Source organism: Mobula birostris, chromosome 27 (assembly GCF_030028105.1).
Source record: "Mobula birostris isolate sMobBir1 chromosome 27, sMobBir1.hap1, whole genome shotgun sequence".
NCBI classification, from domain to species: Eukaryota; Metazoa; Chordata; class Chondrichthyes; order Myliobatiformes; family Myliobatidae; genus Mobula; species Mobula birostris.
The window spans coordinates 7,133,191-7,154,343 of NC_092396.1; the positions used below are offsets into that span (position 1 = coordinate 7,133,191).

At 44.8% G+C, this 21,153-nt stretch overlaps 1 protein-coding gene across 2 annotated transcripts in view; it reads right to left on the minus strand.

Moving 5' to 3' along the window:
* gpr157 (G protein-coupled receptor 157) overlaps nucleotides 1–15,722 on the minus strand; it is a 40,889-nt gene extending 25,167 nt beyond the window's left edge. The window contains exons 1-2 of one of the 2 annotated variants that reach the window (XM_072245074.1): nucleotides 15,040–15,719; nucleotides 5,662–5,875 (exon numbers count right to left, since the gene is read on the minus strand). In XM_072245074.1, the coding sequence (XP_072101175.1) occupies nucleotides 5,662–5,875; nucleotides 15,040–15,416 (591 nt within the window). In that variant the 5' untranslated portion in view covers nucleotides 15,417–15,719. Of the gene's footprint in view, nucleotides 1–5,661; nucleotides 5,876–15,039 lie in introns of both variants that reach the window. The other variant, XM_072245075.1, reaches the window with a different exon arrangement.
* Between the last annotated feature and the right edge of the window lie 5,431 nt (nucleotides 15,723–21,153).

The following is a 21,153-nucleotide window of genomic DNA, read 5'->3' on the forward strand; positions in this document are numbered from 1 at the left end:
CATAGGGATTGGAGGAGCAAGAGAATGGATTGGATCAACAAATCACTGTAATGGGACGTCACGAGGCACAGGTAGATCTGATTCTCTCTGTAGTCACCCACCCCAGACATTCTCTCTTCTCCACCACCAAGCCCACACCCATCACCTAAAATCAGGCAGAATACAGAACGGTCTGAAAGCATGCACCATCAGACACAAGGACAGCTTCTTTCCCACTGCTGTAAAACTACTGAATGTTCTCCTGGTACAATAAAATTAACTCTTGACTTTACAATCTACCTCATCATAACCTTGTAGCTTACTGCCTGCCTGCACTGCACTCTTTGTAACTGTGAAACTTTGTTGTACATTCTACATTACTGATTTCCCTTGTACGACCTCAGTGCACTGTAATAATGAAATGATCTGTGTGGATGGCACCCAAAAAGGTTCTTCACATAATGAACTAATTTACCAAATAACACGCAAAAAATGCTGGAAGAACTCAGCAGGTCAGGCAGCATCTGTGGAAATAAATAAACAGTCGACATTTTGGGCTGAGACCCTTCTTCAGGAAGGGGCACGACACCAGAATAAAAAGGTGGGAGGGAGGAGAAGGAGGCTAGCTAAAGGTGACAGGTGAGGCCAGGTGGGTGGGAAAGGTAAAGGGGTGGAGAGGAAGGTATCTGATAGGAGAGGAGAGTGGACCGTAGGACAAAGGGAAGGAGGAGGGGACCTGGGGGAGGTGATAGGCAGGTGAGAAGAGGTAAGAGGCCAGAGTAGGGATCAGAAGAGGGGTGGGGGCGGGGGAAGGAGAAAGAGAATTTTATTTCAAACCGGAAGGAGAAATCGGTATTCATATCATGTGGTTGGAGGCTTCCCAGACAGAACATAAAATGTTGCTCCTCCACGCTGAGGGAAGGCTCATCTTGGCACAAGAGGCGGCCATGGACCGACGTGTCGGAATGGGAATCAAAATGTTTGGCCATCGGGAAGTTCTGCTTTCGGTGGATGGAGCGGAGGTGCTCGACGAAGCAGTCCCCCAGTTTATGGCGGGTCTCATCAATGTAGAGGAGGCCGCATCGGGAGCTCCCAGACCTCAGATGACCTCAGCAATTTATCAAGTGATCAAATAAAAAAAACCTCAGAATACAGGCTACAAGAGCTGCTACATAAAGTTCTTTCTTCAGGGAATCAAATGCCAACTGTATTTATTATTGATGCACGTCTACTCAAGTTACATTGTCTATTAAATACTTGATATATTGTCAGCCCCACTCTACACAGTCAATCCTAACATTAAAAAAATTGTAAAACACAGGAGATTCTGCAGATGCTGGAAATCTTGGGGTACACATTCAAAAAGCTGGAGGAACTCAGCGAGTCAGGCAGCATCTATGGAAAAGAATAAACAACTGATGTTTGGGGTCGAGACCCTTATCAGGACTCATTTTTAAAAAAAAGAATTGTGCAGATCTCTTCACACTTTCTATAGCTAGGTCTACTTCAGATATTATTCTTTAAATTCAGATACAGCATAGAATAGGCCTTTCCAACTATTCGAAATGCTCCACCCAGCAATACCCTGATTTAATCTCAGCCCAATCACAGGACAATTTACAATGACCAATTGACCTATGAACCCATATGCCCTTGGACTGTAAGGGAAAACCTGAGCACCCGGAGGAAACCCATGGAGTCTCCGGGGGAACGTTAAAAACTCCTTACAGATATTGACAGGAATTGAACCTGGGTTGCCTGTATTAGAAAGCATTGTGCTAACCAATACACTACCATTATCTAGATCAGAATAAAGATGTCTAGTCCTAAGTGGATGGGATCTTATCAAACTCACGAAGAGCAGGAAGGTCATCCTGGGTATCCTGGTTAATGTTTATATCTTGGTCAACATCATTAAAAGAGATTGTCTGGTCATTACCACCTTCCTGTTTGCTATCAACCAATGGACTGCTCTGCTCCCACTAATACTTCTACTTTTTGGAAGCGTTTAATAAAAGACAGATAAATAAGATTTATATATCACACGTTCATTGAAAATACAGTGAAACACACTGCTTATGTTAACCAACACAATAAAAGGTGTGCTGGGGGCAGCCCGCTAGTGTCGCCACACATTCTGGCACCAACAAAGCGTGCCTACAATGTTCAGCAGAACGACATGCGGCCAACGTACAACAGCAAAACCAACCCCTTTCCTATTTGGACATTGGGCACAGTTAATGTGGAATGCTGCAAGTCTGATTCACTGGTTTATTGGCGGGCGGCGGGGGAGCAGCATAGCCTCTGTCATAGTGTGGACTAGGCCTCAAGCTGCATGTTGCTCGGTTATGGCACCAACACAGCATGCCTGCAATGCTCAGCTGAACGACATAGAGCCAACAGACAACACCAGTAAACAAACCCCTTTCCCAATCTCTCACCCACATACACAGATGGGCCTCACACCCCAGGTCAGGATGCATCTGGGCCTTCGGCCTCCACACCGTGGGTCCAGACTCGCAGTCGACGGGCCTCTTGACCTCCAGATTTGCCACAGTCAGAGTTGTACCCACAGAAGCAGGCCCTTCAGCCCATCAGGTCTATGCTAACCACCACACCCATCTAAACAAATCCGACTTCCCTGCATTAATTCCATGTTCCTCAGTACCCTGCTTGTTCAAATTTCTGCCCAGACAGAACATTACAGCACAGAACAGGCCCCTCAGCCCATGATGTTGTGCCAACCTTTTAACATACTCTGAGATCAATAGGACCCTTCTCTCCCACATAGCCTCCGTTTTTCTACTATCCATGTGCCTCTCTAAGAGTCTCTTAAATCTCCCTAATATGTCCGGCTCTACCAGCAACCCTGGCAGGGTGTTCCACGCACTCACCACTCCCTGTTAAAAAAAAATTACCTCTGACATCTCTCCTATACTTCCCGTCAATCACCTTAAAAAGTCATTTCCACCCCGTTAAAGGCCACAATCTTCCACGCTGAGTTCTGTTGCAATCACAGCTGTTGCACATAGGGTGATCTTCAATGCTTGAACAGATTCTGCAGGTGCTGGACATTTTCAGCAACACACACACACACACACACACACAAAGTGCTGGAGGAACTCAGCAGGTCAGGCAGCGTCCAAGGAGGGAAATGAACATTTGACGTTTTCTGGTGTGACAGGGCAGCTGAGGAAGGGGTCAGAGGTCAGGATAAGGTGGAAGGTGGGGTTGGCGTACAAATTGGCAGGTGATAGGTGAGATCAGATGAGGGGGCAGGGGTGGTGAAGTGAGAAGCTGGGAAGCGAGAGGTGGAAAAGGTAAAGGGCTGAAGATGGATTAACCTAATCTGAGAGGATAGTGGACCATGGGAGAAAGTGCGGGGTGGGGGGGGAGGAGGGGCACTAGAGGCAGGTGAGGAAGAGAAGGGGTGAGAGGGGTGAATTCTTGTGTGGGTTGCTCAATATTTTCAGCATCTGCAGAACCTCTTGTGTATTTTTTCATTTCCCTGTCTCACATTAAACACTGGCATCTTGTCCACTAGCTTAACCTTTCAACTGTCCTTCAAAGATATTTTGCACCTTTCTCACAGCTCACTATCCTACCTGGACTTGGATCATTGGCAAAATTACAAACTTTCCATCCAAAACATTGATACTAATTCTGAATGTCTGGTGAATGCAGTCCAAGACAGTCGCCATTTGATCCCCCCCCCCTGCATTTTCTGTCAACCTGATAATGATCTACTTTTTGTTCAGTTTTTGTTTTGTGATTAAAGAATTATCCCCATTGAACTTCCCCATTCAATCACCACAAAAAATACCCCGTTCCTTTCTTTTCTGCAAGCTTTCTCATATGCATAAACCACAAAGCACTCCCTGAGGTGAAACTTCTACATTCTCACCAAACAAGGAAGGAAACCCCAAATTCCCCATGACTTAGGTTTCCTTCAGTCTTGCATGGTAACACTGTCTGCTCAAACACTACCTTTCAGAATCTTTCAAGGCCTCTTGAAAGACTTCTCACTCAATGTTAGCAACACCAATGAGCTGACTGACTACAGGAGGAAGAAGCCAGAGGTGCGTGAGCCAGTCCTCATTTGGGGATTAGAGGAGGACAGGGGTCAGTAGCTTCAAATTCACATCAGAGGATCTATCCTGGGACCAGCACGCAAATGCCATCGCAAACAAGGCAAGCCAGCTTTTGTAGATTCTGCATGTCATCTAAAACTTTGTCAAACTTCTATAGACGTACAGTGCAAAGTCGCATGACGGCCTGGTATGGGAACACCAATGCCCAAGAAAGGAAAGGTTTACAGAACGTGGTAGATAGAGCCCAGTCCATCACAGGCAAGGCCCTCACCACCACTGAGCACACTTACAAGGAGTACTGTCACAGGAAAGTAGAGTCCATCATTAAGGACTCACACCACCCAGGCCACACTGTCTTCGCACTGCTGGAGCCTGAGGTCCCACACCACCAGGTTCAGGAACAGTTATTACCCTTCAACCATCAGGCTCCTGAACCAATGTGGATAACTTCACTCACCTCAACACTGAACTGATTCCACAACCCCCTACTGACTCATTCTCAAGGACTCTACATTTCATGTTCTCAGCATTATTTATTTTAATTGCACAATTTGTCTTCTTCCGTGCAGTGGTTGTTTGTCAGTCTTTACTTATGTACAGCTTTTCATATATTCTATTGTGTTCCTTTATTTTTCTGTTAATTCACATGAGAAAATGAATCTGAAAGTAACTATTGGTTACATACAGTACTGTGCAAAAGTCTTAGCCACAAACAAGACTTTTGCACAACACTGTAGTAATTTTATGTATTGCACTGCACGGCTGCCACAAAAAAAATCATGACATATGTGAGTGGTGATGAACCTGATTCTGATATGGGTCTCCATTGTGAACTGAGAGTGGGAAGAGGGCAGGGAAAGAGGAATCATGGTTGGGAAAGGGGGAAGAGGAAGGGAGAGCAGAGAGGGGAAGCACTGAGAGACATTCTGTAATGATCAATAAACCAATTGCTTGAAATCAAATGACCTTGCCTGGTGTCTCAGGGCTGGGTGTGTCCGCACCCCCACCATCTCCTACCCTGGCACTCCTTCTCAGCCACCTGTCCCACACCCCTCCTGTGGCACTCCACCCTCACCGTTCCCAACATCGTTGCTCCTGCCAGATTTACAAACTCGCTCTGCACTCCACGTTGACAATTACAGTACTGTGCAAAAGTCTTAGTCATCCTTGCTATATATATTTACCTAAGATTTTTGCACAGTACTGTTCACATACTTCGATAATAAATTTACTTTGACTGTTTTTGTCACATGTATCTGTAAATCGAAACATCTGGTGTTGGCGTCATTTGTGTCAATGAGTACATAGTGTGAAAACTTTACTGAGGCCAGCAGGCAAGTGTCGCCAGGCTTCAGGCACCAACACAGCACGCTCGCAACTCACTAACCCTAAGCCTACGTCTTCGAAATGTGGAGGAAACTGGAGCACCCGAAATGAACCCACATGGTCACGGGGAATAAGGTTAAAAACTCTTACATACAGTGGCAAGAACTGAACCTCGATCTTACAGCCGGCACTGTAAAGTGTTATGCTGATCGCTACACCCTCTTGCTGCCCAGTGCCTTTATCAGAATGCAACTTTTGATCATACCGCTCTGTAGATGTGCTTCTTAATGAGGATGTAGAGCGTTGGCAGGGTGATGTAAGCAATAAATTCCCAGATTTTGCCCGTTAGCAGCATCCACAAGATGCTATTTTCTGCATTGATACGAATCCAGCACCATCCCACCGACACGTCAGATGCGTCGTAGCCTATTTTCTGCAGGCTGACGGCTGCCATCGTGATGGCTAAAGGCACAAGCCAACTGGTGAGAAAACAAAACAGAGGCATGTCCATTAGAAATGGCCGAACAGACATTGTCAACAGTCGCTGCTAGTGATGAACTGTCTCACCTCACAGTGAGTCAGATTGATACGGATATTCCCAGAGACCTTCCCCACAGCCAATGGGGGTGAGGAGTACTACCTCAGACAGGCACAACATTGAGATTTTAGAGATTACCTTTTAATTATCACAGATAATTAGTGACATACGGTGACGTTTTGTGACAGCTTACAAAACTACTAGATATACATCTTCTGAACTGTTATTGCTGTAATCTGCAGCCTGTAACTTCCCTTTAAGAATCACACTTTTGAACTGTTTAAATGCAATGATCTCACAATCTCAAGATTCAAGTTTACTTACCAAGTGTACTTTGAAAATTACAGTGAAATGCATCGTTTGCATGAACAATGGCTTCAATATTATTTACCCTTCAGATCTTCAAGAGCTACAGAAACACCAACAGAAGCTCCAAAGAGCTCATACCTGAGAGAGGAACGGTCTTAAGGTGGGTTTCACCTAGGGATAACCTGTAGGACTGGCCCAGGACACAGTACACTAGTGAGTTGCTATTGGAGGCCTATGCCCTAGTAGGGGTGATGGGCTTAAATAAATCAGTCAGTGCTAACACTCTTAACCTCAAGCCCAGGGACTTGATCACACGTTCTGATTGTCACAACCATGAAAAAGCAAGTGAACACTGGATGGGCATTGCCTTCTGGGGAAAAAAGCCCCACTGTTTTTGTAATCGATGCTTCTTTCTCATGGCAGCCTTCCACGGTCACGTGCTGAATGGAGGGGAGCGCTTCGCATGTGATTGACCCTTCCCACTGTAGTCGTTCTCTCTTCTCCTCTCTCCTGTTCCATCCAAGGTATAAAGGTATGAGAGTATGTCCTACCAGACTCAAGCACAGCTTCTATTCCGCTGTTGGATGGACATCTCATATGTTAAACGATGAATCTTCAATCTGCCTCATAGTGGAAGTGAAAGTCAAGTTTATCGTTAAATGTGCAGGTGCAATGAAGAACATACTTGCAGCCACATCAAAGGCACAGAGTACAGGAGACACAACATTCACAAAAAGACAAACTAAACATAAATTATACAAGAAAGAACACAATGAGAACAAATAACAAGTCTATTGTAGCGACTGAAATGGTCATAGTGTTGCTATATTGAGGTAGCAATTAATGTTGTGCAGATTGGTTTGAAACCGAATGGTTAAAGGGAAGCAGCTACTCTTGAACCTGCTGCCTTGGGGTTTCAGGCTTCTGTACCTCCTGTCTGATGGCATGGCCCAGACGTCAGGGATCTTTGACGACAGATACCACCAATGAAAAATGCTACCTCTGGCGACCTCTTCCAGACAGTCCATGAAACTGTTTCTTTCTGTGTCTTCTTTTTATTCTGAAATGTATTTCGGGCTCTGTTAGAGCCTGTGATCCACAGTGTGAAGATTGATTGAGCAATCTGGCACTTTGCTGTCTCCAAGAAAATTCCAGCGGGCGGGCGAGCGGCCATGAGGTCTGGAGGCGAAGAAGAGAGTCACGAGCCGATGATTGACTGGGTATTTCTCGCCGATTAAAGCAAGTAAGATTGAGACATCGAGGTGAGTGCGGAAGGAGAGTGAGTGTTCAGTGCCGTCTGCCAGACTCACACTCAGTACTGCTGGAGGAAGGTGAAAGCACGCGATGGTCTCTTGCTCGCTGCTCGCGGAGGATGGTTAATGCACGCAATGGTCTCTCCCTTGCTGCTTGCGGAGGAAGGCCCCTGCGCCCAGGTGGTCTCTCTGTCCCACGATGCTACTGAAATTCTGGCATTCTTGTTCTGTGATTCATGGGTTGGACTGTGGTTCCCTTGAACTCTTTCAGTTTTGTGTTTTTACAGACAGTGTTTTCACCCGTCCTCTCCTGCTGTCATTTGCGCGATTTGCTTGTTTCTTTTTGCGTGGTGGGGGTTGGGGTTTGATGGTCTCGTTGCCTTTTGCACGATGTTTGTTTTTTGCCTGGGGGTTCGGGGCCTGATGTTCTTCTTGCCTGCATGATTTGTTTTTTTGAGAGTGGAGGGGTGGTTGATGTTTCTCTTTGAATGGCTTCCATTGTTTTCTGTTTGGTGGCTGCCTGGAGAAGGTGATGAATCCCAGTTGTATACTGCATACATACTTTAAATATACCTCAAACCTTGAGATGTTGCTTTCTTGAGAAGCACCTCTAATGTAGACACCTCCAGCTGTGGGGGAATGAGGTGCCACTGTTGTACTGGGAAAAGTCCACTACACTTCTCTGCCACGTCATGGCCCTTGTAAAACATCTCTCTTTCTCCCTCTCCTGTGACATTTCATTCTGCATTCCCTCCTTTTCATTTACCACCTCCGCGTATGGAATGATAGGTCTTGACAGCATGCAAAGCAGCACTCTTCGCTATATCCCAGTACATGTGACAATATTAAATCAATACTCATGACAGCTGCTTACGGCAACAGTCACATTGGGTACTCAGGCACAAGTTGTGTTTGTTTTTAACCGTGGGTTGGCTGGTTTCAGTCTGTGTTGTAATTTTATACCCAAACAGCACACTGCTTCCTCAGCTGACAAGTATTTTGGGATGTTTGGAATTGCTAAAGGGACTAAATGTAAAGCAGTTTGTACAATACTATCCAATCTACAAACTGAACAGCACATGAGCTTCTATCTCCGTATGCGATATCTCAGAATTACCCAGCGTGACTCTGCAAGCACCCTCACGTATGTATCTCTATGAGAGACAGTTTCAATAGGACTCCTGTGTTCCAGTGTGTGCTAATGTCAACTGCACTTATATTGGGAAGAGCTTAAAATACACTCAGTGGCCACTTTATTAAGTGCTGGCTATACCTAATAAAGTGGCCACTGAGTCTACGTTCATGGTCTTCTGCAGATGTAGCCCATCTATTTCAAGGTTCGACGTGTTGTGCATTCAGAGATGCTCTTCTGCACGCCACTGTTGTAATGTGCGGCTATTTGAGTTACTGTCACCTTCCCGTCAACTTGAACCAGTCTGGCCATTCTCCTCTGACCCCTCTCATTAATGAGGTAACTCCACCCACAGAACTGCCACTCACTTGATATTTTTTGTTTATCGCACCATTCCCTGTAAATTCTAGAGATTATTGCGTGTGAAAATCCTAGGAGATCAGCAGTTTCTGAGATACTTAAACCACCCCATCTGACACCAACAATCATACCATGGTCAAAGTCACTTAGATCATATTTCTTCCCCATTCTGATGTTTGGTCTGAACTATAACCATATAACAATTACAGCACAGAAACAGGCCATCTCGGCCCTTCTAGTCTGTGCCGAACTCTTACTCTCACCTAGTCCCACCGACCTGCACTCAGCCTATAACCCTCCATTCCTTTCCTGTCCAGATAGCTATCCAATTTAACTTTAAACTACAACTGAACCTCTTGACCACGTCTGCATGCTTTTATGCATTGACTTGCTGCCACGATTGGCTGATTAGATATCTGCATAAACAAGCAGATATACAGGTGTACCTAATAAAGTAGCCACTGAGTGAATAATTCACAGCAAACTTGTTTCCATTCTCCTAAACCAACATCGCCTTTGAAACTGCATCCTTGACTTCCTGACCAACAGATTACAATCAATAAGGATAGCTGATGATCAAGGATCAACTTTATTTGCTAAGTATATTTACATATACAATGGATTCTGGTTAATTGGGACACATTGTGATCAGGATATTTTGGCCCAATTAAGCAGCTACCTCAATTAGCCAAAGTTTTATGGAAATCGTTAAAAAGGTATAAAAAAGACAAACTAATATTTGACTGAGTAACAAATTATGTACTTAAATGAAATGCAAATCAAATTAGAACACTACTAATGGTAGTCTATCATATCTGACGATGACAGGAAAACTGTACGGGAGAGTTTTTAAAGTGGAAAAGGCATTGCGCTGGGTCAGTGGTACCTTCACTACCTCGCAAGTTCAAGTCCAGTGGATGACCATGAATTCTTCTGTGTCTCATCATGCCCTTCACTCTCCATGTAGAATCACCTTGGATTTCACTGTAGATCTTATCCGCCCAGTCCACTTCACATGCCTGAACAGGTATGTCCCTATCTCACCAGGAAATGAGACCTGCTGACTACCACACCTGGTTTAGCCAGCCTGTCAAAGTGTTGTACTTGGTACAGGTGAGAGCTGAGTGTCCGGGATACCAAAGGTAACACTCAAGATGATTGCCAATACCTTCAAATTCTTCGTAGTTCCTAACTTGTGGAAGTAGTGAAATCATTTGATTATCATGCCTGGCTGTTTCAGGCATTTCCAAGTCTGAATGCTTGAATGTTTGAAACTACAATGAGCAAAATAGTAAAATAGTTCTGAATAGTCTAATTGCATATTTCTCACCAACTATCAGTGACAAAAATCACTGCTTTTTGAACACAAACACACACAACTGATGCTATTTAAAAACTGTTCATTCTAAACACAGTACAGTATCTATAACGGCCACACGACATGCATGCAACTGTCACTAGTTAGAAAATGTTTGGCAACAGTCTCCTGTCCCAATTAAGTAGCATAGTGTCCAAATAAATAAAGAGAATCCCAGCTATTTTCTCGATTTGTTTTGGTTCTTTAACAGTTGCCCAAAATAAGCAGCTGCTCAAATAATCAGACACGACATGCAACAAAAAATATCATTCAACAATTATAAAGGATAAGAATTATATTAAGATAAAGTTAGAGGTTAAAGGGGGTAGGATAGGAAATAAAATGTTTATAAATACATAAATACTGTACCAGCAAGTGTTTTGAATACAAACAGCATTATATAGTGAGGCACCACGACAACATAGCTGTTAGTGCGATACTATTACAGCTTGGTGCATTGGAGTTCAGAGCTCAATTCTGATGCTGTTAGTAGGTTAACTGGCCATTGCAGTTAGTAGGTTAACTGGAAATTTTCCTGTGATTAGACCAGAGTTAATAGGAGAGCTGCAGGGTTGTGTGCCTTCCTCTGTAACCTTTGATGCCCTGACTAAGAACCTATTAACTTCTGCTTTAAATACTTGGCCTCCACAAATTCACCACCCTTTGACTGAAGAAATTCCCTCTCATCTCCATTCTAAATGGATATCCCTCTCTCTTGAGGCTGTGCCCTCTAGTCCTAGACTCACCCACTACAGGCAACATCCTCTCCACATCCACTCTGTCTAGGCCTTTATATTCAATAGGTTTCAATGAGATTCCCCCCTTATTCTTCTAAACTCCAGTGAGTACTGGCCTAAAGCCGTCAAATACCACTCACACATTAACCCCGTCATTCCCAGAATCATTCTCATGAACCTCCTCTGGTCCCTCTCTAATGCCAGCACATCTTTTCTGAGATAAGGGACCCAAAACTGCTCACAATACACCAAGTGCGGTCTGACCAGTGCCTTACAAATTCTCAGCATCACATCATTGCTCTTATATTCTAGTCCTCTTGAAATGAATGCTGACATTACATTTGTCTTCCTTACCACCAACTCAACCTGCAAGTTAACCTTTAGGAAATCTTGCACAAGGATTCCCAAGTCACTTTGCACCTCTGATTTTTGAATTTTTTCCCTGTTTAGAAAATAGTCCATATCTTTACTTATTCTACTGAAGACCATACTCTTTCTTTACACTACATTTCATCTGCCACTTCTTGTCCATTCTTCCAATCTGTCCAAGTCCTTCTGCAAACTCCTTGCTTCCTCTACGCTACCTGCTCTTCCACCTAACTTTGTATTGTCTGCAAACTTGGCCATCAAGCTATCAATCCATTATACATATAACATGAGAAGAAGTGGTCCCAACACCAACCCTTGTGGAACACCACCTATCTTCGACAGCCAACCAAAATAGGCCACCTTTATTCCCACTCTTTGCCTCCCGCCAATCAGCCAATCTTCTGTCCATACCAGTATCTTTCCTATAATACCAAGGGCTTTTATCTTGTCTATCAGCCTCTAGTGTAGACCCTTGTCAAAGGTCTTCTGAAAATCCAAGTAAACAACATCCACCAACTCTCCTTTGTCTATCCCACCTGTTATTTCCTCAAAGAATTTCAACAAATTTGTCAGGCAAAATATCTCATTAAGGAAAACATCCTGATTTTGGCCTTTTTTATCATGCCCCTCCAAGTACCCCGAAACCATATACTTAATAATGGACTCCAACATCTTCCCAACCACTGAAGTCAGGCTAACTGGTGTATAATTCCCTTTCTTCTGCTTCCCTCCCTCTCTTCTTAAAGAGTAGACGGACATTTGCAATTTTCCAGTCCTCCAGAACCATTCCAGAATATAGTGATACTTGAAAGATCATTACTAATGCCTTCATTCAGCTACCTCTTTCAGAACCCTAGGTGTAATCTAACTGGTCCAGGTGACTTATTTACCTTCAGACCTTTCATCTTCCCAAGCACCTTCTCCTTAGTAATAGCAACCACACTCACTTCTGCCCCCTGACACTCATGAATTTCTGGCATACTGCTAATGTTTTCTACAGAGAAGACTTAGGCAACATACTTACTCAGTTCGTCCACCATTACATGTCTCTCCAGCATCTTTTTCCAGCAGTCCAATATCTACTCTCGCCTTTTTTTCACAGTTTATATATCTGAAAAAACTTTTGGTATCCTCTTTCATATTTTTGGTTAACTTACTTTCATATTTCATCTTTTCTCTCCTTATGGTTTTCCAGTTGCCTTCTATAAGTTTATAAATGCTTCACGATCCTCTACCTTCCCACTAATTTTTGTTATATTATGTACCCTCTCCTTTGCTTTAATGCTGCCTTTGACTTCCTTTGTCACCCACTGTTGCCTCATCCATCCTTTAGAATACTTCATCTTCAGGATGTATTTATCCTGTGACTTCCAAAATGCCCCTAGAAACACCTGCCGTCATCCCTATTAGTGTCCCTTTCCAATCAACTTTGGCCAGCATCTCTCAAGCCTCTGTAATTCCCTTTACTCCACTATATACTGATACATCTGACTTTATCGTCTCTCTCTCTCTCAAACTGCAGGGTGAATTCTATCGTATTTTACGTTAAGCTTCCTCATCAGATCTGGTTCATTACACAACACTCAATCCAGAATTGCCTTTCCCCGAGTGGGCTAAACCACAAGCTACTCTAAACAGCCATCTTGAAGGCATTCTACAAATTCCCTCACTTGGGATCCAGCATCAACCTGATTTTCCCAGTCTACCTATGTTTTGAAATCCCCCATGACTTTCATAACATTGCCCTTATTACATGCCTTTTCTACCTCTCATTATAATTTATATCCCACATCTTGGCAACCGTTGGGGGCCCGTATATAACTCCCAGCAGGGTCTTTTTACCCTTGCAATTTCTTAACTCTACCCACAAGGATCCTACATCTTCTCATCCCATGTCACCTCTTTCTAGGATTTGATTTTTTACCAACAGAGTCACCCACTCTCCCTGTCTACCTGCCTGTCCTTTCAATGTGAACCCTTAGATGTTAAGCTCCCAGCTATAATCTTCTTTCAGCCACAACTCGGTGATGCCCACATCGCACCCACCAATCTCTAACTGCGCGACAAGATCACCTACCTCATCCTGTATACATTCAAATATAACACCTTGAGTTCTGTACTCATCACCCTTTTCGATTTTGTCCCCATGTTACACTTCACCTCATTGCACCGACTGCAATTTTGCCCTATCTGCCTGTCCATTCTCACAGTCTCATTACATGGTTTTGACTTCTATACCAAATGCCCCATTCTCAGCCCATTCACTCCAATTCCCACCTCCCCTCCCCCGACAAATTAGCCTAAACTAGAATGGTTGATCAGACTTACTGCTTGGGGGAAGAAACTTTTAAAATGGCAGTGCCTCCGCCACGATTATCCTCAACACTGGTGCTTCACCAGGTTGTGTCCTCAGCCCCCAACTCTACTCTCTACAACTGCGTGGCCAGATTCCACTCTAACTCCATCCACCAAGTTGGAGATGGTACCATCGTAGTGAGACATACCTTAAATTCCAATGCGTCGGAATACAGGATAGAGAGCTTGGTGACATGTTGTCATGGCAATGCCCTTTCCCCTCAATGTCAACAAAGAGCTGTTTAGGAAGAGGGGCCAGTGCACATGCTCTTGTTTATGTCAACACCACCCCGGTGATAGTTTCAGGTTCCCAGGATTGAATATCACTGCCCTGGTCCAACCATATTGATGTCAAGGGCCAAGGAAGCTCCCCAATACCTCTACTTCCTCGGGAGGCTAAAGAAATCAGGCAGGTCCCCTTTGACCCTCACCACTTTTTATTGACGCACCACAGAAAGTATTCTATCAGGATGCAGTGCGGCTTGGGAAGGCAACTGCTCTGCCCGAGACCACAAAGAAGTCCATAGAACTGGGGACACTGCCCAGCACATCACAGAAACCAGCCTTCCCTCCAAATAGTGTCTATAGTTCCCAGTGTCTGGGTAAAGCAGCCAACATAATCAAAGATGCCACCTACCCAGGACATTCTCTGAAGATAAAATGCCTGAAACCAGGCTCAAGTAGAGTTTCTGTCCAATTGTTATATGACTATTGGATGGTTTGCTCCCTAGATGGACCCTTGAACTTTCAATCCACAAGTTGTGAACTTGGACCTTCTGGTCCACCTCAACTGCACCTTCTCTGCAGCACCATGTTCTGCATTATGTTACTGTTTCACCTTGTACTACTTTAACGTAATGAATTGATCTTTGCGAATGGTATGCATGGCAAGTTTTTCACTGTACCCCAGTACTTATAACAATAATGAACCAATTTACTAAGTCATTATAAACACAAGAAATTCTGCAGATGCTGGAAATCCAGAGTAACACACAGACAAAACGCTGGAGGAACTCAGCAGGTCAGGCAGCATCTGTGGAGTCGACGTTTCGGGCTGAGACCCTTCAGAGGAAGCCATGACAAAGGAAGGGTCTCAGCCCGACTCGTGGACTGCTCACTCATCCCCACAGATGCTGCCTGACCTGCTGAGTTCCTCCAGAACTTTCTGCGTGTGTTACAGAACCTAGTTATCAGTTAATGAGACACTCCAATTTAAAAACAGGCTGTGCGTACCTAATGGCGTGAAACCAGCCGTTTAGACTGTTCGCCACGCTCTGCTCGCTCCTGACGATCAAGAGGTACAGGTAGATGGCTATAGCCACGGTCCAGAAGAAAGAGCTGGTGTTGGCGAAGGTGGACACGGCCCCCTGCAGCACGCAATCCCAGGAGGAGCGCTGGAAGTCCCGCAGCACTCCGTAGAGGTAGGAGAGAGCCGAGAGCAGGTCAGCGACCGAGAGGTAGACCAGGAGCTGGCGAGCCTTGCTGCGCAGGTCGGGCCACCACAAGTGGGTGGCGATGATCATCCCCGAGCCCAGGACAGACAACAGGCAGGAGATGGAAATCACCACCTTCTCGTACACGTAGACCTCCGTCTGAGGTATTCCCTGCATGTTCGCAACTCTGGGCAGTAAAGACAGGCGCGGACAAACGGAGCTCAGCGGATTCCGCTGCTGACCCGGAGCGAATCACAGCCGCTTCCCACTCGACAGCAGCCTTGCACCGGAGTCCGGTCATGTGCCTCACTGCAAAACTTTCCTTCCCGCTCTCGGCGAGTGACGGGCCCTCCTCCAAACACCTCCCAGTCTGGTAAACAAGCCACAGGATCGTGTGGGAGCGCTCTTCTAGCTGATCCCTACGCGCACACACTAACACACAGTGTTTCGATTGACGGAACGCGGCTCCGCAAGAGAACACTCGGCCCGTCGCGTCCTGACTGGGAGGAGGCGAAGGGTCGATCCCGTTTGTCGGGACAGTGCATCGCAGCTTTGTGAAAACACGCACACACCCGGTTAGACCGTATTTGAACTGTTCTGGAGGCGATGGAGAGAGTGCCGGGTGCTTCCTGGATTAGAGGGCACGTTGGACAAATTTGGCTTGTTTCTCCGGAGCGGCTGAGGGGAAGCCACAAGTTTATAAAATTGAGAGCCGATATCTTTTTCCTAGGGTCGAAATGTCTAATACTAGAAAACATGCAGTTAAAGTGAGAGGGGTAAATTCAAGGGAGATGTGCGGGGCAGCGATTTTTTTTTAACAAAGTAGGGGCCTGGAATGCAGTGGCAAAGGCAAATACCATAGAGGCTCTTAGATACGTGAATATGCAGACTGCGGGGATGTGGACGACATGCGGGCAGAAGATGAAAGATTAGCTTAATTTGTCACGTGTGCATCAAAGACATACTTGCTGGAAAAAAGCCAACAAGATCAATATCACTCACCCTGCTCATGGACTGTTTGTCCCACTCCCATCTGGGAAAAAATTATGCAGGTTCACGCCAGGCCCACAAGACACAAAACAGTTAATTTTCCCAGGTAGTAAGGCTGATCACTACCCCCACCCACTAACCCATCCCTCCACAACCCCCAACCACCACTACTTTCACATTTCCTGTCAGAGTCACGCTATGTACAGACACTACAGTGTTTAGCAACACTTTAGAGACATACAGTCACTATAGGTACATAAACTATCTTATGTATTTATATTTATTGTGTTTTTGTGCTGCATTGGATCTGGAGTAACAATTGTTTTGTTCTCCTTTACACTTGTGTATTGGAAGTGACATTAAACAGTCTTGAATCTTGAGCATATGTTGTTTGTGTTGCGAACTACATGGGTTAGGCATCATCATGGTCGTTAGTCTGGCATGATTCTGTAGGCCGAAGGGCCTGTTCCTGAGCCGTCAATTCTATGTTCCAGCAAATCACGTCCCTTTATAACTGTGGAAGTTTTATTCTCTGGTAATTTTCTTTGCAACTTTTTTTTATATATATAAAACAAACTTAATTAGTAACAAAAATGTTCATAAGAATAAACTGCACAATGCCTTCTCATTATTCGCATTCAAAGTTAAATGCTTTCACTACTGTTCTGTTACATTATTTCTTCGCCACTTCTCGGTAAGAGCTGCACAGGGTTGCAAACCCAGCCAGCCGCACCGTGGGCACCAGTCTCCGCAGCATCGAGGCCATCTTCGAAAGGCACCGACTCAAAAAGGTGGCATCCATCATTATGGACCCCCACGAGCCCTCTTCTCAGGACTAGCATCAAGGTGGAGGTGCAAGAGCCTGAAGACACATACTTCATTCAGAAGCTTCTCTCGGCCATCAGATCTCTGAATGAACCCATGAGCACTACCTCACTTCTTTTTTTGCTCTCTTTTTGGACGGTTTACTTTATTTAATTATATGCTGTATATATAATTAGACCAGCCAGTGGTGTAGTGGCCTCAGCAATAAGATATATATATCTTGCTGTAATTTATAGATTTTTAATTATTATTTATTGCTATGTACTGCTGCTGCAAAATAATGAATTTCATGATATATGCCAGTGGTGTTAAATCTGATTCTAACGTCCTACACCTGCGATGCTGCTGCATTTCAGTTTTCCACTTCTCCTGTGCCTTCGTGTAGTATCACGCAAATCAGATATGATGTTCTCCTAAGAACATAGGTTGTCTGTTGGTGGGTCCTCGGGTGGCTGTAGAATGTTGTCCATTCTATACACGATCGGGATTCCCATGGCAGGGCTCACCCAATGAGGTGAAGGGTGGCAGCAATAACTATGGTAAATAGAGTGGGCACAATGATACAGCCCCGTTTGACTCCTGTCTTGACAGTGAAGGGTTCTGATTTAGTGCCACTATTGCAGTCGTCTCAGTGTTCATTTGTACATGCCCAGGACATGCTGTCTTCTCGCTGTTGCCATCAGGAAGAAGGTACGGGAGCCTCAGGACCCACAGCACCAGGTCCAGGAAGAGTTATTACCCCTCAACCATCAGGCTCCAAAACGAAAGGGGATAACTGCACTCATCTTCACTTGCCCCATTATTGAAATGTTCCCACAACCAGTGGACTCACTTTCATCTCATGTTCTTGATACTTATTGCTTATTTATTTATTATTATTATTTCTTTTTGTATTTGCACAGTTTGTTGCCTTCTGCGCTCTGGTTGAACACCCAAGCTGGACAGTCTTTTGTTGATTCTGTTATAGTTATTATTATAGAGTATGCCCACAAGAAAACGAATCTCAGGGTTGTATATGGTGACATATATATACTTTGAAAATAAATTGACCTTTGAACTTTGTAGATGTACTTGTGAATGTCACAATAAACTTGGTTTTAATGTTTCAACCAAAGGTGGGTTTATTATTGATGTTACATGTGCTGAGATGCATTGTTCAGGGAGTAAAAAAAAACAAAACTATAAAGAAGAATAAAGTGTTGCAGTTACGGAAAAAGAGCAGGTAAGTAAATAAATTGTAAAGGCTGCAACAGATAGAGAGATCAAGAGCTCGTCTTTAGTGTATGAGAGGTCCACGTAAGAGTCTGTCTTGACTGTGTATGTGTGTTTGGGAGGGAGGAGAGGGGCTTGTTTTGCTGTTGTTGTTCTGTGTTGTGCTGCCGAGCATTGTGGGTATGGTATGCTGCCGCCAGAATATGTGTGGTGACTCTTGCGGGCTGCCCCCAGCACCTCCTTGGGTGTGTTGGTTGTTCACACAAGGGACACAGGTCACTGTGTGTTTCGATAAATAAACTGATAAATAAACTTGAATCTTGCGCTGGTGGTATATGTTCTGAAGCTTTTGTATCTTCTGCCCATCAGGAATAAAGGAGGCAGAAGAGAGAATGATCGAGGTGGGAGAGGTCCATGGCTGTGTTCCTGAGGTAGAGAGAAGTGTAGAAATCACCTCATCTATAACTCTGTATATGTCTAATATATGTCCCCCTACCTGCTCAGTATTAACCTCTGCATGAGTGCATATTGAGCAAAACACCCAAAATGCTGGAGGAATTCAGCAGGTCAGGCAGCCTCTATGGAGGGCAACAGGCAGTCGACGTTTCTGGCCAAGACCCTTGTTCAGGACTGGAAAGGAAGGGGGAAGAAGCCACAGTAGGAAGGGAGGGGGAGGGAAAGGGAGGACAAGGTAGAAGGTGACAGGTGAAGCCAGGTGGGTGGGGGAGGGGGAATGAAGTAAGAAGCTGGGAGGTGAAAGGTAGAAAAGGCAAAGGGCTGGAGAAATTATGACCATAAGATAGGAGCAGAATTAGGCCATTTGGCCCATCAAGTCTGCTCCACGAAATAAGAAGGTGAGGGGAGGAGAAGGAGTACAAGCTGGCAGGTGAGAGGTGAGACCAGGTGAGGGGAAAGGTGGATGGGTGAGGGTGGGGTTGATGTAAGAAACTGGAAGGGGATAGGTGAAACCTGGTGAGGGGGAAGGTGGAGGGGCGAGGATGAAGTGAAAAGCTGGGGGTGCAGGGTGATCAGTGGAAAAAAGGAATCTGATGAGTAAGGATCGTGGTACCTGGGAGAAAGGGAAGGAGATGAGTATTGAGGTTATCTGCCGGTCAAAGTACAGCCACACCTTAAAGTAAAAATGGCTTCAGTTTCCGTCTTGAGCAACACACACAAAATGCTGGAGGAATTCAGCAGGTGAGGCAGCATCTATTATTCTTAAGCTGATCACTCCTGTTGGGACATAGGCTGCTGACAGCAGCTTGCCAGAGACCACTGTCCTGGGCTGACCAACCCCGTGGCTTCTGCTTTCACCACACAACTTCATACGTCTTCTAGGTGAAGACCCTTCCCCTCTCAGGGATGAGGTCTCTGGAGCTTCTGTTGACGTTTCTGTAGTTCTGGGTTTTTATGGGATGGGGTTGCTAGCCCCACACCTGACCCTCAAGAGGAGAGGAGCAGGAGGAACTCCATGGTGGAGTTCAGGGAAGAGAGAAACATAGAAAACCTACAGCACAATACATGCCTTTCGGCCCACAGAGTTGTGCCGAACATGTCCCTACCTTAGAAATTACTAGGCTTACCAATAGCCCTCTATTTTACTAAGGTCCACATACCTATCTAAAAGTCTCTTATAAGACCCTATCGTATCCACCTCCACCACCATTGCTGGCAGCCCATTCCACGCACTCACCACTCTCTGAGTAAAAAAACTTACCCCTGACATCTCCTCTGTAGTCACTCCCCAGCACCTTAAACCTGTGTCCTCTTGTGACAACCATTTCAGCCCTGGGGAAAAAGCCTCTGACTATCCACACAATCAACGCTTCTCATCATGTTATACACCTCTATCAGGTCACCTCTCATCCTCTGTCGCTCCAAGGAGAAAAAGCCAAGTTCACTCAACCCATTCTCATAAGGTGTGCTCCCCAATCCAGGCAACATCCTTGTAAATCTCCTCTGCACTCTTTCTATGGCTTCCACATCCTTCCTCTAGTGAGGTAACCAGAACTGAGCACAGTACTCCAAGTGTGGTCTGACCAGGGTCTTATATAGCTGCAACAGTTGACTGTTCATTCATTTCCATAGATGCTTCCTAACCTGTTGAACTCTTTTGTGCGTGTTGCTCAAGATTTCCAGCATTTTTCAGAATCTTTTGTGTCTATCAGTTTCTGTCTTATTCTATTGGTACAAGTTTGACTTGTTTTGCAGGTTCCACCTCCTCACAATCAATAATGTACAAACCCTAAAGCTTAGCATGCTGGTGGTTTCTCCCTTGGACAATTGTCCTGCTTTGAGAGACGTTCTGTTCCTCCTCCTCTCCTATTGAGAATTATTTTACCTCTCTTTATCTCTGTCTCTCTGCAGAAAGTGTTGGATGCATCCTTCCCCACCATTGAACACATCTGCAATATGTGCTGCCACGAGAATGCAGCATTACAGCAAAAACTCCCACCATCCAAACCATGCTGTCTTCTTGCTGCTGTCCACAGATCCACAGATTCACTTTCAAGGACTTTTTACAACTCATATTCTCAGTATTTTTTTTATCTGCACAATGTCTTCTTTTGCACATTCATGACTTGCTAGTCTTTGTGTACATTTTTTCATACATTCGAGTGTATTTCATTATTTTCCTGTGACTGCCTGCAAGAACCTCAAAGTAGTACAGTATATGGCAACGTATACCGTATGTATTGTACTTTGATCATAAATTTTACTTTGACTCTCTGTGTTGTCAAGGGGTAATAGGCCCAAAATGTTGACTGTTTCTCTCTCCACAGATGCCGACTGACCTACTGAGTTTTCCCATCATTTTCTGAATTTAGTTCAGTTTTCTGGCATCTGCAGTTTTTATGATTTTCATTTGGTTTGAAGATCTTTCTGA